General features: G+C 63.6%; 3 protein-coding genes and 1 long non-coding RNA gene across 5 annotated transcripts; 2 read left to right on the top strand and 2 right to left on the bottom strand.

Annotated features, from left to right (window-relative positions):
- Nucleotides 1-438: 438 nt before the first annotated feature.
- Nucleotides 439-4495, bottom strand: TMEM145 (transmembrane protein 145). The gene is made up of 15 exons (XM_090050638.1): nt 4291-4495; nt 3789-3863; nt 3645-3722; nt 3389-3475; nt 3124-3225; nt 2964-3048; nt 2759-2830; nt 2466-2534; nt 2270-2350; nt 1963-2041; nt 1788-1881; nt 1536-1708; nt 1341-1461; nt 1064-1267; nt 439-910 (listed from the first exon to the last, which is right to left on the bottom strand). The coding sequence occupies exons 1-15, from the start codon at nt 4381-4383 to the stop codon at nt 698-700; spliced, it is 1626 nt and encodes a 541-aa protein (XP_089906764.1). The 5' UTR covers nt 4384-4495; the 3' UTR covers nt 439-697.
- A 611-nt stretch (nt 4496-5106) lies between these two features.
- LOC149861767 (uncharacterized) lies at nt 5107-10416 on the top strand. Its single transcript, XM_090055280.1, has 2 exons — nt 5107-6870; nt 7250-10416. The coding sequence occupies exons 1-2, from the start codon at nt 6067-6069 to the stop codon at nt 10151-10153; spliced, it is 3708 nt and encodes a 1235-aa protein (XP_089911406.1). The 5' UTR covers nt 5107-6066; the 3' UTR covers nt 10154-10416.
- An 89-nt stretch (nt 10417-10505) lies between these two features.
- On the bottom strand, nt 10506-13696 carry PRR19 (proline rich 19). Of its 2 annotated transcripts, XM_090055306.1 has the most exons (5): nt 12805-13696; nt 12230-12396; nt 11372-11884; nt 11213-11292; nt 10506-11122 (listed from the first exon to the last, which is right to left on the bottom strand). In XM_090055306.1, the coding sequence occupies exons 1-5, from the start codon at nt 13008-13010 to the stop codon at nt 10640-10642; spliced, it is 1449 nt and encodes a 482-aa protein (XP_089911432.1). In that variant the 5' UTR covers nt 13011-13696; the 3' UTR covers nt 10506-10639. The 2 variants fall into 2 exon arrangements, with proteins under 2 accessions (XP_089911432.1, XP_089911433.1); XM_090055307.1 differs by lacking the exon at nt 12805-13696 and having other exon boundaries at nt 12184-12235.
- Nucleotides 12394-13829, top strand: LOC149861765 (uncharacterized). The gene is made up of 3 exons (XR_016443284.1): nt 12394-12855; nt 13046-13144; nt 13692-13829. It is a non-coding gene; the product is annotated as an uncharacterized LOC149861765 (long non-coding RNA).
- Nucleotides 13830-16155: the final 2326 nt, after the last annotated feature.

Here is a 16155-nt window from a genome sequence, read left to right as displayed (position 1 = left end):
CCAGAGCGACCCGGAATAGCGAAATAATATGCGAGAGTCGTGAAGATCCGGAACAACGAGACGACGCGCTAGACCAAGCCGGAAGATCGAGAAAACATGCTAGAGCGGCACCGTGGAGGTCCGGAACAGGGAGACGCGTGGACAGAGCGGCCCGCAAGGCTCTGGCGCACGGCAGGGGGCGCTGCTGCCCGCCCAGTTAGCACGTGACCCCGCCGTGCAGCGACATGTGCAACATCCCCGGCCCCACGCGGTGTCCCTGCGTGAGGACCCCTCATCCCTCTGCAGCGCCACATGGGTCATGCAGGGACCCAACCCCCTGCAGTGCTCCCGGGACACCCGTGCAGTCACTCTGTTACTCGACTGCAACCTGTCGCCGCCCCCCCGTCCACTGCATCCCCCTGCAATGCAGTGCATCCCCAGGAGAGACGCAGGGTCCGGTGGAAACACGAGAATCCTCTTTATTTTGGCAAAACCGGCTCTGGCCAGACTCAGGAGGCGCCACTATCCACAGCACCATGGGGCAGGTCCAGGGGTGCATGGCCTCAGGTGGGAGGGGCCCCCGGGGGGACGGGGGCAGGCCCTGCAGGGGCTCGGGGGGCAGAAATAGGTGCTTGGGGCCCCTGGGGGGGGAGAGGAGGGACTGGGGCACCGCACGGCCCTGGGACCCCACCTCCCTGCAGTGGGGGGGGGGCAGGGGTTACACGGGCCGGGCGCTGGCCGTGTGCATGCTGAAGTACTCGGTGAAGCCATTCTGGGTATGCAGCTGGGGCGCATGCAGCTGGTAGGGTGGGGGCTGGCTCTCAGCCCCCCCGCCTGGCTTCAGGGCCACGGAGCTGCCCAGCTCTGCCGATGTGGTCACCACTGCGCTGCGCTGCTCCAAGGCTGGCGTCTCCTCCACCTGCTTTCGGGCCTGCAGGGACAAGCAGGGTCAGCGTGGGAGGGGGAGGCGATGCGGCTGGCTCTGGGGTGGACGTTAGGGCTGGGTATAACAGGGTCCCTGGGATGCGGCTGGCTCTGGGGTGGGTGACGCGGCACATCCCCCCTCCCCTGGGTGGTGTCTCACACTGGCGGCGGGGACCGGGGGCCCGTGGGGAATGGAGAAGAGTTCGGTGAAGTTGGGCACGGAGTCGCTGATGAAGGTGACGTTGCCGTAGACGTGATGTGGGAACTTGGCGCCCGGTGCCGCCCCCTCCTCCACGATGCCGATCTGCGACGTGCGCACGTGGTACGGGAAGTTCTTGTTGGCGGCCGACGGGCGCGTCATGATCTGGGGGACACGACGGGGGGAGTCAGGGTTGGGAGGGGCCCAGGGGGGGTGGTCCTGGGGGTCCTGCACTCACCAGGAAGACAGCATGTGCGTAGAGGTGGATCCCCAGCTGGATCCCATTGACGATCTTCTCCCGCGCCCACTTGGGGATGCCGAAATTGGCAATGAGTGCTGTGACAGGCACTGCGAAAAACCTGGGGGCAGGGGGGGAGGGGTCAGAGCGGGGTCCCTGTGCGCTCATGAGGGACCACTGGCCCTGTCTGCTCACCAGAGCGTGTAAGCTGCGAAGAAGGGCACGTAGAATGGCTGCTTCTCCGGGAACTGCTTGAGCGTGATGAGCACAGCGTAGCAGAACCAGACGTAGGCCAGGCCCTGCAGTGCAATGAGCCCGTAGCCGGCCGGCGACTCATACGTGTACAACACCTGTGCCGGGTCAAAGAACTGCCCCGGGGGTGGCGGGGGCGGGGGGTGGTCAGTGGGGCAATGGGGGGGCCCTGCCCCCACCACGCCCAGGCCTCACCTCAGCCTCATAGATGAAGAGGACGACGTGCGTGATGGTGTAGAGCGTCATGTAGACCGACAACTTCACTGAGCCCGCGTGGCTGATGCGGCCCCTGGTGGGGGGCAAGGGGGTGAGAACCCAGGCATCTGGGCCACCCACACCCTGCTCCCAGAGACCCCAGGCGCCTGGGTACCTGGTGACCGTAAAGCCCTTGCCCAGAAGGATCAGCATCAGGAGGAAGACGAGGAAGCTGACGGAGAACAGCAGCTTGGCTGGGGAGGGGGAAAGGGGGTGAGCCAGGGCCCTTGTACGCAGCACGGGGACACTCGCAGGAGGGTCTGGGGTGTGTCACGTGGAGCCATGGGATGAAGCAGGGGTGGGAGGTCATGTGCTGGGGGTCTCCCGTAGCGCACAGAGCTGCTGCCCCTCTCACCTGCCAGCTGCTCACACGTGTGTTCCCGTGAGCTCACGCTTGTCCCTCACACAACCCCAGCACCTACCTAAAATCTTGAGGCTGCCATTGCCGACCCCGTCGCAGGCGTATTGGCCCCAGTAGATGCAGAAGAAAAGCAGGCTCAGGACTGGAGGGAGAACACAGTGAGACCACTGCCCCGGTGCCTCACTCCTGGCCCTTGCTCCCCAGCCCTGCTGTTGCCCCTCACTCCCAACCCACAGCCCCAGCCCCACCAGCCTCACCCTCCAAGCCAGCTGCCATCATGAACATCTTGTAGGTCGTGTGCAGCAGCTGCCGCCCCTTGAGCAGATCTGAGGCAGGACAGATGGGCAGGGACAAGGGCAAGGACAGACGGAGGGGCTGGGGGTGGGGCCTTCAACTCCACCAGAACTGTGCAGCGTGCAGGGGCCGCCCCCCAGCAGGGCCCTGAGGTCATGACCTTCCAGCCAGGGTCCCCCATTCACCCCAGCACCCCCCTTTCCTGCCCACCCCAGATTCCCTTGACCTCCCCCAGGATACGTGGCCCCCCACTCACAGCCGAAGTAGCAGGAAATGAAGAAGATGAGAATGAAGATGAGGAGGAAGGTGATGTCGGTCTCCAGGATGCCTGGGGGGGGCAGTGAATGCTGGGGGGGCTGTGATGCCTCCTCCACTCACTTCTCCCCCAGGGGATGCAGGGAGACCCCCAGCCCTGCCGGTGCCCCTCACTCCCCACCTGCAGCCCCAAGCAAAGAACTCACCAAACTCGTCGGCAGAGAAGTGCCGTGTCCAGAACGACTTCCCGTTGGTGAGCACCATCTCGTACTCCAGCTCCAGCCCATCGCCCTGTGGGGGGGGAGGGGGGCAGAGGTCAGTGGTCGGGGGGGAAGATGGCAGGGAAGGGGGGGGCTGGGCACTCACCCCGCACTTGCTGAGCGCCACGTACCACCAGCGCTCGCGCACGGAGCGGAAGCTGCGGCCGCTGGCACAGCTCAGGTACCGCACGGCGTCCTCCACCACCACCTGGGGGCATGGAGGCATTAGGGTGGGCCTTGGGCCTCCCCAGCTGGCACGGGGGAGGGGGGGCAGCGTAGAGTTAATGCAGGCCCCAGGCAGCGCTGGGAGGCTTGGGGGCCTGTGGCAGCCCATGAGGCCCCTGGGGCTTTGGTGGCCTGGTGGGGCTTACCTGGCAGCCGGACCAGGCGTACTGCGTGGTGAGGTTGATGACCTGGTTGTTCTCAGGGCGGATCACAGACTCCTTCATCAGACAGTCCTGGGGGGGGGTTAGACCTGCAGGCCCCCTTGTGCCAGAGCGGAGGGAGAGCCCAGGCATGCGGGCCCCCACTCCCCCAGCCAGCTGCCCCTCTGCCCCCAGCAAGGCACCCCCACCCACTGCAGCTGCCCCCGGTTCGGGGCACCTCGCTCGCAAGGCCGGCCCCCACCTGGCTGCCCTTCTTGTAGACGGCCGGCCACTGCGAGGGGTCGTCGAAGTAGAGCAGGATGTTCTCGCAGCACTTGGCCTGGGGGCACACAAGGGGTCAGGGGTGCCCGGCGTCCGGGCGGGGGGCGCGGGGGGCCGCGCTCACCTCGGGGTAGCGGAAGCGGAAATCCAGGCGCCCGTAGTCAGACAAGAAGCAGAAGCGGGTGAGGAAGACCCAGTCCTGGGGCAGAGACAGGGTCCGGGGGGCCTGAGCCTCGCTGCGCGGAGCTGGGTGGGACCCGGTGTGCGGGCGCCCTTTGTCACCCCCCGGCCCGCAAGCAGGAGCGAGACCCCGTTGTCCGGACACGGCCCCTGCAACGCCTCCCCCGGCTGCGGGACGGCCCGGCTCCTCCGCGGGGAGAAGCGCCCAGCCCCTGCGCCCCGAGCCCGCTGCAGGGGCCCCGGGAGCCGGGACACCGCCCCGCGCCGCTCCGCCTGTGGCCCCCGCACCATCCCGCATCCGGGCGCCGGGCCGGCCGTCGCCATGGCGACCCGCGCCGCGCCGGGATGGGGTGGCATGGGGGAGACCCCAACCCCCCGCTGCCATGGCGACGGGCCAAGCGCCTGTTCCCAGGGCAACCGCGGCCGGGAGGTCGGCGCGGACCCACCTCCTTGGTGCTGATGTTGGCCCGCACGTACTTGCCGCCGCCGCCGCGGAGCAGCGCGAGCACCGGCAGCAGCGCCGCCACCAGCCCCGCCATGGCCGGCCCCGATCCGGCCCGGCCCCCGCCCGCAGCGCCCCGCGTCCGCCTGCCGCGCCGCGACGCGCCGCACGCCCGCCCCGCGCGCCCGCCCGCAATCCCGCGCAGCGCAGAACGCGCACGGCGACCCGCCCGCCGCCCGCCCCGCCCCCGGCCCCCCGCGCCCCCGGCCCCTTCCACCCCCCCGCGTCCCCGGCTCCTCCACCCCCTAGCTCCCTCCATCCCCCGCACCTCCGACCCCCTCCATCCTCCCAGCAACCCCCCACCCTCCACCCAGTGCCCTCGCCCCCCTCCATCCCACTACTGCCCCCAACCTCCTTCATCCCCCTGCACCCCCGACCCCTCGGCTCCCTCCATCCTCCCAGCAGCCCCCCATCCCGCTAGTGCCCCCTCCCCCCAGCACCTCCAGCCCACTACTGCCCCCGATGCCCCGGCCCCCTCCATCCCCCCACGCCCCCGGCCTGCTAATGCCCCCGGCCCCCTCAATCCCCCCAAAGCCCCCAACCCCCACCTCCCTCCATCCCCCACCACCCCTGGGGCACTAGTGCCCCTGGTCCCCTCCATCTCCACAGAGCCCCCGACTCCCCCAGCACCCTCCACCCCCCCGAGCCCCACCATCCTGCTAGTGCCCCCGACCCCCCTGGCTCCCTCCATCCCCCCAGTGCCCCCCCAGTGCCCCCTGGGATCCCTGTTCTCCCCCATCTGCAGCAGTCCCCCCAGGACCCTCCAAACCCATATTCCCAGAGTGCCCCCCAGGCCCACACAGTCCAGGTGACCTATCACCTGGACAAGGGGGAAGAGATTGATGTCATATATCTTGACTTTAAAAAAGCCTTCAATCTGGTATCCCACGATCACCTCTTGGTTAAACTGGCCAACTGCGACCTCAGCTTCACCACAGTCCGCTGGCTGGGAACTGGCTCCGCGGTCGGACCCAGAGGGTGGTGGTCGATGGGAGCCAATCGTCTTGGTGCACGGTCCCTACTGGGGTCCCTCAGGGCTATGTCCTAGGGCCTGTACTGTTTAACCTCTTCATCAATGATGTGGACATTGGGGTCAGGAGTGGACTGGCCAAGTTTGCCAATGACACCAAACTTTGGAGCAAAGCATCCATGTCTGAGGACAGGAGGGTGATCCAGGCTGACCTGGACAGGTTCACCAGATGGGTGGATGAGAACCTGATGGTGTTTAACACCGAAAAATGCAAGGTTCTCCACCTTGGGAGGAAAAACCTGCAGCATCCTTATAGGCTTGGCAGTGCTACATTGGCTAGCGCTACGGAAGAAAGAGACTTGGGGGTCATGATTGACCACAAGGTGAGCATGAGCCTTCAATGCAATGCTGTGGCCAGTAAAATGAGCAAAACGCTGGCTTGCATCCATAGATACTTCTCAAGCAAATCCCAGAACGTTATTCTCCCCTTGTACTCAGCCTTGGTGAGGCCGCAGCTGGAGTACTGCATCCAGTTTTGGGCTCCACAATTCAAAAAGGATCTGGAGAAGCTTGAGAGAGTCCAGAGAAGAGCCACGTGCATGATCAGAGGTCAGGAAAACAGACCTTACGACGACAGGCTGAGAACCATGGGGCTCTTCAGCCAGGGATGATCTGGTTGCTCCCTGTAAGTTTACCAGAGGTGCTCATCAGGATCTGAGGGAACGTCTGTTCACCAGAGCGCCCCAAGAGATGACAAGGTCAAATGGTCAGAAACTCCTCCATGACCGTTTCAGGCTGGACATAAGGAAGAATTTCTTTACTGTCCAAGCCCCCAAGGTTTGGAATAGAGTTGGTTCAAGCACCTACATTGAACACCTTCAAGAGACATTTGAATGCTTATCTTGCTGGGATCCTATGATCCCTGCTGACTTTCTGCCCCTGGGGTGGGGGGCTGGACTCAATGATCTTCCATGGTCCCTTCTAGCCCGAATGTCAATGAAATCCCCCCAGTGCCACCCACAGTCCCTCCATCCAAATGCTCCCAGCTCCCCCCATCCCACCAGTTCCCCCCAGGTACCACCCAAACCCCCAGTCCCTCCCCCCATACCCCCCATCCTTCCACCCCCCTGCAGTCACCCCATGCCCCTCACACCAAGACCCCCAGCCCTCAGGGGTTCCCCATCAGTTGTGGGAGTCCCCCCCCACAAGAGGAATCAAAACCAGTGGGGAGGGGGGGAATCTCCAGCTCAAAGGAGAAGTGAAAGCAGGAGGGCGGGGGCAGGCGGTGCTGGGGTGTCCTGCCCCCGACTCCAATCAGCGCAAAACCCAGGAGCCCGGGCCCTGCCACCCCTGCTCCAGCCCAACAGACCCTCAGAGGCAGGACAGGACCCAGATGTCCAGGCCCGCGGTCCCTCCCACCGCAGGCCCCGCAGTCTGGCCGGGGCTGGGAGGGAGTCTGGGGCCGCGCGCATCTGCTGGAGCATAACCAAAAGCAAGCACTTCCCCTCTGTCTGTGCCGCCAGTGCAGACGCTCCTGGTTCCAGCCACATGCAGGTAGGGCCCCGGGACTGGGGGCAGAACCCAGCCCCCTGCTCAGACCCCAGACCCCCATTCCTCTCCCAGAGCTGGAGAGAACCCAGGCATCTGGGCCCCAGCCCCCTGCTCTGACCCCCAGGCCTCCCTCTCTCCCTGCAGCTGGGCAAGGAACCCAAGCAGCTGGGCCCCTGCTCCCAGCCCAAGAACCCAGGGGTCCAAGCCCCCAGGCTCAAGGGGTGCAGATTGCCCTGGGAAGACCTGGGAGCCCAGACACCTGGGTTTTCCCAGCTCTGGTAGGTCGGGTTGGGGCACCCAGACACCTGGGTTCTCCAGGCTGCAGCAGGTGGGGGTGAGACACCCGGACGCCTGGGTCCTCAAACGACCCATTCCCTTGCAGGACCCACCAATGGAGCACGGACACAGCAGTCTGGCCCAGCATGGCGTGGCACTGCTGGCACTGGTGCTGGTGCTGGTGCACGCGCCGGGGGTGCCAGCCTACGGTTTCCGCAACTGCCTGCAGGCACCAGATGACCCTGGGCACTTCCGCTGCATCCAGCGCTTCCTGCGCAGCATGGCCAGCGCAGTGGGTGACCTGCCAGCCAATGCCACAGTGCTGGAGGTGGCCCACAACACCATCGCCCACCTGCTGCCCAGCACCTTCACCCACCTGCCCGCACTGCGCAGTCTGCACCTGCCCTTCAACCAGCTGTGCGACCTGGCACCTGGTGCCTTCATTGGCTTGCAAGCCCTACAAAGCCTCAACCTGTCCCACAACCAGCTGCAGGCACTGCCCACTGGCGCCTTCACTGGCCTGCCCAACCTCACCGAGCTGGCACTGAATACCAACCCATTGCACACGCTGCCGGCGGACGTCTTTGGACCACTGCCCACCCTGCGCCGCCTGCTGCTCTGCTCCTGCCACCTGTGTGACTTCGGCGCCGTAGCACGGAGCGTGCAGGGCTTGACGGCACTGCAGGAGCTGAGCCTGTGTGGCAACAGGCTGCGGGCGCTGGGCCCCAGCCCAGGCTTGCCGCCCTCATTGGCTGTGCTGCGGCTCTGCAACAACTCACTGGTAGCGGTGGATGGCGGCGGGCGTGCACTGCTGGCAGGTGTGCGTGACCTGGACCTCAGCTATAACAACCTGTCAGATGCCGACTCCTTCGCCCGCGTGAGCCTCGCCCAACTCAGCATCCTGCGGCTGGCGGGCAACCAACTGGACCCCTTCCGGCTGCTGGCCGTGTCCAATGTGCCAAACCACAGCCTGGACTTCTCAGGGCTGCCACTGGGCGCCAAGGGCGTGCACAGCGTGTGCCGGTGCCTGGGCCCCACACCCTTGACTCGGCTCCTGCTGCAGCGCCTGAAGCTGCATGTGCTGCACAATGGCTCGCTGGCCGCCTGTCCACCCATGCGGGTGCTGGACTTGTCGGGCAACCGGCTGCGGGCGCTGGGCTGCGTGGGCGAGTTCCTGTCGGCGCCACAGCGTGCAGTGCTGGAGAACCTGACAGCTGAGCACAACTTGCTGGCGGGGCTGGGCAGCTGCCTGCATGCCGTGCCCCTGCCAATGCTGCGGGAGCTCAACCTGCGCTACAACCGCGTGCTGTCAGTAGGGCGGGGCGCCTTTGCCTTTGCCCCCAACTTGCGCACACTCCGACTCAACATCAACACCGTGGCCTTCCTGCACCGGAACGCGCTGGGAACACTGCCCGGCCTGACCGAGCTGCGGCTGGACAACAACCTGCTGACTGACTTATATATTGAGAGCTTTGCTAGGCTACCACGCTTGGAGACCCTCAACCTGCGCAACAACCGTGTGGCCGTGCTCTTCCCCCACGTCTTCCAGCACCTCTGCCGCCTGCACACCCTGGACCTGGGTGGCAACATACTGCGGCGCCTCACACCCGCCGCCTTCCATGGCCTCTGCAGCCTGACCCGGCTCTACCTAGATGGCAACCGCATAGCCCATATCAGTGCTGACATCTTCCAGCATGTGCAGACCACGCTGGAGGTACTGGACCTCAAGGGCAACCAACTGCAGTACATCACGGCACAGCTGGCCCACAAACCGCCCTTCCTGTATCTGCACCGGCTTACCGACCTCAAGCTGCAGGCGCAGCAGCCGTACGGCCTGAAGCTCATCCCGCACCACTTCTTCCGTGGGCTCACAGCACTGCAGGCACTCTACCTGGCGCAAAACAAGCTGCTGAGTGTGTCGCCTGATGCCTTCGATGACCTGGCACAGCTGCGCTACTTGACGCTGGCCGACAGCAGCAATGGCATGTGGGACCTGCCACCCGGCGTCTTCAAGAACCTGAGCCGCCTGCGCGTGCTGGACCTGGAGAACGCTGGCGTGCACACGCTCTCGCTCGAGGTGCTGGGCAACCTTACCCAACTTGAGGAGTTGCGGCTGGCCAAGAATGAGCTGCGCACCTTCAACACCAGCGTGGCACGGGCTCTGCACACCCTGCACTACCTGGACTTGCGTAAGTGCCCACTGAGCTGTGCCTGTGCCGACGCCTGGCTCTGGCCTTGGCTCAACAGCAGCCGTGCGCAAGTGGTCTATCTGTACAACCTCACCTGTGCCAGGCATGAGCCACCCACCTACCTGCACGGCTTCAGCGCCACTGTCTGCTTCCTGGATGTGGGGCTCTACCTCTTCGCCGCCACAGCGCCGGCACTGCTGCTGTTCATGGCGCTGCCCGTGCTGTATCTGCGCGCCTACTGGCGCCTACGCTACCACTGCTTCCTGCTGCGCTCCTGGGTCAATGAGCGGTGGCAGCGGGTGGACGAAGGACACTACCGCTACGATGCCTTTGTGTCCTACAACTCAGCTGATGAGGCATGGGTTCTGCAGGACCTGGTGCCGCAGCTGGAGGGCGCCGGCCTGTGCCTCTGCCTGCACCACCGCGACTTCCGCCTGGGCCGCAGCATCGTGGACAACATCGTGGACGGTATCTACAGCAGCCGCAAGACAGTATGCGTGCTAAGCCGGCGCTACCTGCGCAGCGAATGGTGCTCGCTGGAGATCCAGCTGGCCAGCTACCGCCTCTTTGACGAGCTGCGCGACGTGCTGGTGCTGGTGCTGCTGGAGGATGTGCCTGAGCGTGAGCTCTCTGCCTACCACCGCATGCGCAAGGTCATGCTGCGCAAGACCTATATCCGCTGGCCGCTCCAGCCTGCTGCCCAGTCCCTCTTCTGGGCCCAGCTGTGCTGTGCCGTGCGGGGCAGCCATGCTGATGACAAAGACGAGGAACTGTGCTGCTTCGATGACCCTGGCACGGAGAGGCCTGGCCCAAGTACCTGATCCCCAGCTCACGGTGTGGGACTGTGGGTGGGAGCTCCCCTGTACAGTCCACTGTGCAAATCGTCATGACAGCACTGCCCGCTCCCGCGTGTCCTTCATGCCATGCCATGCCATGCCAGGGATGGGGGGTGGGTGGAAGAGCAGGGAGGTGGCTTCCTGCTAGAGCCTGCAGGTGTCTGAGCCAGGCCCCCTCCTCTCACCCCACAGCCAGCAACCCCTTCCCACAGCTGGAGAGAACCCAGGCATCTGGGCTGTGGGGCCCCTGCTCTCACTCCCCAGCCTGCACCTGTCTGCCAAGCTCAGGATGTAGACTAGCTGCTGGGAGAACTGAAACTAGCTGTGGCTCATGGCACTTTAGAGCTGCCTAACTGCCCCCCCTGGGAGAAGCAGCAGTGCCCTTTGGGGGAGGGGGCTACACCAAGAACAGCCTGCGCCCGAGTGCAAGAAGTGCCTTTATTGGGGCACCCGCGGCAGGCCCCCTGGGTTTCAATACAGCCTCATGCGGGGGAAGGCCCAGGCCTCAGGGCTGGAGCTGGTTTTCGTGGTCGGGGTGGGCAACATGCCATGCTCCAGCACTGCTGAGGGTGGGAAGAAGGAGAGGGGCAGGTGCTGCAGTGCCTGCAGCTCCCATGGGCCCAGGCCAGTGGCCCACGTGTGGCAACTGCCTGGGGCCCGGGCCCAGCCACCCACCCTGTGAGGTGCAAAGTCTTCCAGGCGGGGGTCCTCGAGGGTCTTGCCAGGGCTCCAGATGCCAGCAGGAGGCCCTGGGGCAGCTCCCTCAATGGTCTTGAGTGCTGGATCCTGGCACAGACTCAGCCGGTATGGGGAAAGGGCACTGGGGAACGGCGGGCTGTGCCAGGAGCTGCATGCCATGCTGCCAGCCGTGACAGCCCTCTTGCCCCTGGGCTCCCAGGCAGCAGCCCCCATTGCGGGCAAGGGGATGGGGAGACCGAAGGCCGCACCAGATGCCTGCACAGGAGGAAGGGGTGCAGGTTAGTGGGCGCCCATGCCAACAGCGAAGCGCCCCGGCTCCCAGCACACGTGTGTCCACTAGCTCACCGCATCCTCAGGGGACGACAGCCAGGCTCCCACCCTTGTCTTGCTGCCGGCTGGCAAGGACTCGGGCATGCTGGCAGGACCTACGGCAAAGGGAGCCCTCAGCCATGCGGCACAGAGCGCCAGGCGCCCGTCCCCACGCCAGCCGGGCGGCGCACTCACCTCGGTGCCACAAGAGGGCGGCGAGGTCCGGCAGGCCACGGTGCTGCTGCAGCAAGGCGTCGAGCACGGCCTGGCGCCGCTCACGCACCAGGCTGCGCCCTGGGAAAGCCGTGCCGATGTCCAGGAGGGGCTGGAGCTGGCGGGCAAGCTCCCGCGCGGCTTCGCCCACGCTGCCCGGCACCGGCGGCACGTTCTCTTTGCCCAACGTGGCTCCGGGACCGGGCTCTGGCAGCGCAGGGCTGGGGCGCAGCAGCCGGGCGATGTCGGCCGACTTCACCTCGCGGTTGAAGAGCCCCACATGCTGCGTGAGCCGGTGCTGCGTGATGACCATGGGGCAGGCGGCAGCTGCAGCGGGGACGCAGCCGGGCCGGTGTGGGGCGCAGTCGGGCAGCGGTGGTGCCAGTGGCGGGGCCCGGCCAAACTTAACCGAGTTGCGCTCCCGCCGGGTCCTGCGACGCTGGGTGCGAGCCAGTGGGCGCAGGGCGCGGGGGCGCGGCATCCTGCCCCTCAGTGCTGCAGAGCAGAGGGGCGCTGAGCAGCTCCGGGACAGGACCCGAGCCCCCCCACATAGCCCTCCCACCCCCAAACCTTCACCAGCCCACAGCCCCCGCAACGCCCCGCCCCCTCAGAAGCCCCGCCCCAGGAGCCCTTTGACCCCCTCGAGGCCCCTCCCTTTCCCACAATGCCCCACCCCCACATGCTAGGCCCCCACCATAAGCCCCACCCCTTTGCTCCAACCCCACAGAGCCCCTCCCCTTTCATCTCCCCTAGACCCCACCCCCACCGAGCCTCTCCCCAGGCCCCGCCTCCACCTGTAGCCCCGCCCCCTCAACTGCCGCGCGAGGTCCCTCCTCCGACCCCTGCCCCGCCCTTCGCGCAGTGGGCGTGACCAGGCCGCGCTCCCCCGAAGCCCCGGTCCCACGCCTCGGCAGTTCCCGCCTCTTTCCCGCTCCCTGCTGTGCCGTGCTCTGATTGGCCGCGGTCCGGCGAGGGCGTCCGGTGATTGGCAGAGGGATTTTGGCGGGCTGCGAGGGAAGAAGGAGGGCAGATGGGGAGCGCTGGAGGGGCGGGGACGTTCGCGGGGCCGCGAGTTGCACCTCGAACCTGAGGGCAGCCCCCGGCCGGGCCCAGCACCGGCTCCTGGCCAGGGGGCAGTGGACGGCCAGAGGCGGCGAGCTGTCCCTCGTGCCCCAGGCAGGCGGCGGGAAGGGCCGCGGCAGCGAGGCCTTCGCAAACGTTTCCACCCGCGGCGGCTGGGAACGTGGGTCCGGCACCCTCCAGGCCCCGGCACGGGCACGGGAGGCGCCTACGGACTTCCTGGCCCCGCGAGAGGGCTGGTCGCCAGGACGTGACATGCCGCGTGGCCCCGATGGAGCCGGGCGAGAGGCCGGGGGCCACGAGGGGGGAGCGCCCCCGGCAGCACCGCGTCTCACCTGCCATGAGCTCTCCTTGCCTGTCTTCGAGGAAGGCAGCCTTTTTTCGAGGTGCTAAAGGGGAAGTTTGGGTGTGAAAGAGGAAGCAGCACTGCACACGCCTGGTTTTGGGACACGCGGGATTGCTCCTTTGGTCCCCGGTGCCCCAAACGGCATGAGGCAGCCCCTGAGACCCCTGCCCCGCCTGAGCCAGACTTGGGCCTCATCCGCTGTCGTGGCTGATGATGGATTTCTTCATTAGGTCTCCCCACCTCCAAACCCGCCTTGGCGCGTTGCAGCCGGCGGCCCCCACAGCCCCCTGCCTCCGAGTCTGATGAGGAATGGATGCCGAAACTGCTAGGTAACGGGGCAAGGGGTCGATGAGACGCACTGCTTAGGCGGCTCCATTAATTCACATCTCCCTGGGGGAGCCTGCTTCGTGTCGCACAGGCCCCCCCCCCGCACACATGCATGCTGCAAACCCCCAGGCTCAGCAGGGTTCACCAGTTGCATTTTCTGCTCCTCCAGCCACCTGGAGAGCAAGCATTTGCCCTGCCTCAACTCACAGCAAAGGGTGAAACCAAAACACGCAGGCCAAAAATGGGGTGGTGGCCATTTCCCCTGCCTGCATCCTGTGCCAGCGGCGCAGAGACAGGAAACGTGCTGCTTGTGCAGCAGCATTTGGTGGGGCTCGAACCGCATGGTGACATCTCTTTTAGCCACAGTGGGGGGCGGACTCTGGGTTTCCAAACCTCTTCCAAGTCAACAGCGGTTTCCGAGCGCTCGCTCTGCCTCTTATTTATAACACGTTAAGTGACGTGGCGGCAGGCGCGGAGCTGCTCTTTACGTAACGAAGCATTAACTCGCTAAATCGTCCGTGTGAAAAGAACTAACGCTCTGTCTTTCAGCGCGGGCAATTATTCTGCACCTCGCTACCTTCACTCGTTACGCCGCGCCGCAAAACCAATTACGCTGTAACAACTGCAATAAGCTGCCGGTCCTGCTCGGATGCGCAGGGGAGCGCACGGCGGGGAGACAGGGGTGCGCAGAAGACGACCTTATTACCGGTCTTCCCCGTCTTGGGTTCCCGTGACTCTGTGACAGCCAGAACACGCCAGTGCCAGCAGGCCCCAGCACCAGGACACTAATAATTTCAGTCATGTCTGTCTCACAGCATTTGGAAATATATTAATCTTTCTTACACCTCCAGTCAGAACCTTCAGGCCACCCTATAAATCCAGCAGTTTGAGAAAGGGAAAAAAGAACAGGCAGGACATCCGTCAAGGAAGCTTATTAAATATCTCTGCTGATTAATCTTATTGACGAGGTGAACCCCCGTAATTTTCTCCGCAGCGACTTGAACGCGGAAAGAGCTATGGGCCTGCTACTTCCAGCCGAGGTGACTGCTGCAACTAACAATTAAGTAATGAACAGATAATAGCGTTACTGTTAACCGTAATAAGTGAAGCCCAGAGTCATGAGCCGATGGTTTCAATAAATCACTTGGTACAAATATGAAGGGCCTGAAAGACAGACTGGGGGGAGGGGAAAACTCGAAAACGTGTCAATGCAAAGCTGAGGAGGATCAGGAGCAGGTTTGTGGCTCTGCGCGGTCCCCTCTTAGGCTCGGCTACAAATGCAAAAGGGAACAATTCAGCTGCCTGCCACTTCCGGAGATGGTAAATTGAAGCAGGGAGAGTAGCGGAAGGGGGAGTCCAAATCAGCCTTCACAGCAACATCCTGATTTTGACACCAAAGAGCATGCTTGATGGCACCCTCTCCCACCAGCTTCTCCAGCCTTCTTTTGATATAGGAGAAAACTCAGATGCAGCAAAAATGAGGTTTCAAAGGTAAAAGAAAAGGGTCCAATGTGTTGCTGCCTGGGTTATCAAAATTAAAAACTAAAAGTACTTTGAACACATGGGATTCTGGTGTAACCATATTGGTCTAGACCGGTGGGGGGGAGGAACCAAAACTCAAGGTAAAGGTGACATCATTGCAAATAAATACTTTTTTTTTTTTCCAAATATTAAATTGGTTTAATAAAAAATATCATCTCTGCCATGAGTTTTGTTGCCTTTGAATCCACACATCGCCTGCTTGGGACAGAAGCGCCCTGTTTGCATCAGGCTGCGGCCATGGAATGAGTGAAATCCTAGAACTTAAACCTTAGATGTGACCTGATCCCCACCTTTCCCCCCGCCCACTGTGGATCCTCTTTGCATTGGACTATTCAAGACCTGCCCTCCCCGTCCAAGTTTTGGATGAATCCTGGTGAGCCAGGGGGCATAGACACGTCTCTCATGCAGCCCCTTGCAGCTGTTGGTTTAGCCTGCCTGCAGGCAAGCTCAGCTGCAGGGCACAGCTCCAAAACGGTTTCATCTTCGCTCTCATTGCAGAGCAAATAGGCCAGACCAGAGCAGCCCGCGGAGGGACAAAGCTCCCAGAATTTGGCATCTGCGCCATGGAGCCCAGCACCGGTAAGCCCGGCGCGGGGGAATTAGCATGATTATGAAGTGCTTTCGTCTCTGGTGGCGTCATTTGCAGCTGCCTGAAAAAGGCTGCTTGCCCCAAAGGGACCGGGCTCTTCAGAGGGGGAAATGCAGAAACACTCCCGTTATGTCTATGGTGGGGAAACACTTCTCATAGCAGCTCCCTGACCACTGAGGTTACAGCCCCTTTCCCCCACATGCACCAGGTCACAGCCGCCACTGCTCTGGATCCCTGTTCCCACCACCTGCTTAATTACAGGGTGGCTTAATTGCTTATGGCTTGGTTTCCTGCTGGGAGGTCCTATAACAGCCAGTGGAGGCCAAACTGGCCCTGATTAGGGTGGGCACTGGGGCGGTTATCACAGAACTGCCCCAACACCCACCCCGATCCAGCTCAGCAGTGCAAAATGCAAGTGGCAGGACACAGCTTTGCCCCTTTTTTTTGGCTGCTTTCCCCGTGCCCCAGCTCATCTGAGACCAGGAGATAGTGTCACTGCTTAGTTAATTATGATCGGAAAGTATCTACTAACACCGCTAGGCCAGCTCAGCTCATGTTTCCGTGTGTGCTCATGTGCAGAGGCCTTGTTCTCATTAACTGAGGCTGCAGAGAATCAGGCCCTGCAGGTGTCCCAGCCCACCTTGCATGGACCTAGCAAGATGCTGTAACAACCTCCTCAGATCTTTCCTAGCCCACACCTACAGCTTGAGAAATCAGTGAGCCACAGGACAGCAATGCCTTGTGCAAGCAGCACAGCTTCTGTCCAGCTTCCCCTGTCGCCCACTGTCTGTATGCAGACCCACGGTTCCCTCTCTTCCTGCTTTGTTGTGTATGCTCCCAGGTCTGCACACGGGTGTGGGCATGCACAGGCCTACCCAAGAG

This window comes from Crocodylus siamensis, chromosome 6 (genome assembly GCF_052110815.1).
Source record: "Crocodylus siamensis isolate JL-2025a chromosome 6, ASM5211081v1, whole genome shotgun sequence".
Lineage (NCBI taxonomy): Eukaryota > Metazoa > Chordata > Crocodylia > Crocodylidae > Crocodylus > Crocodylus siamensis.
The sequence above is the reverse complement of the archived record's forward strand: the minus strand, read 5'-3'. Positions and strand labels throughout refer to the sequence as shown.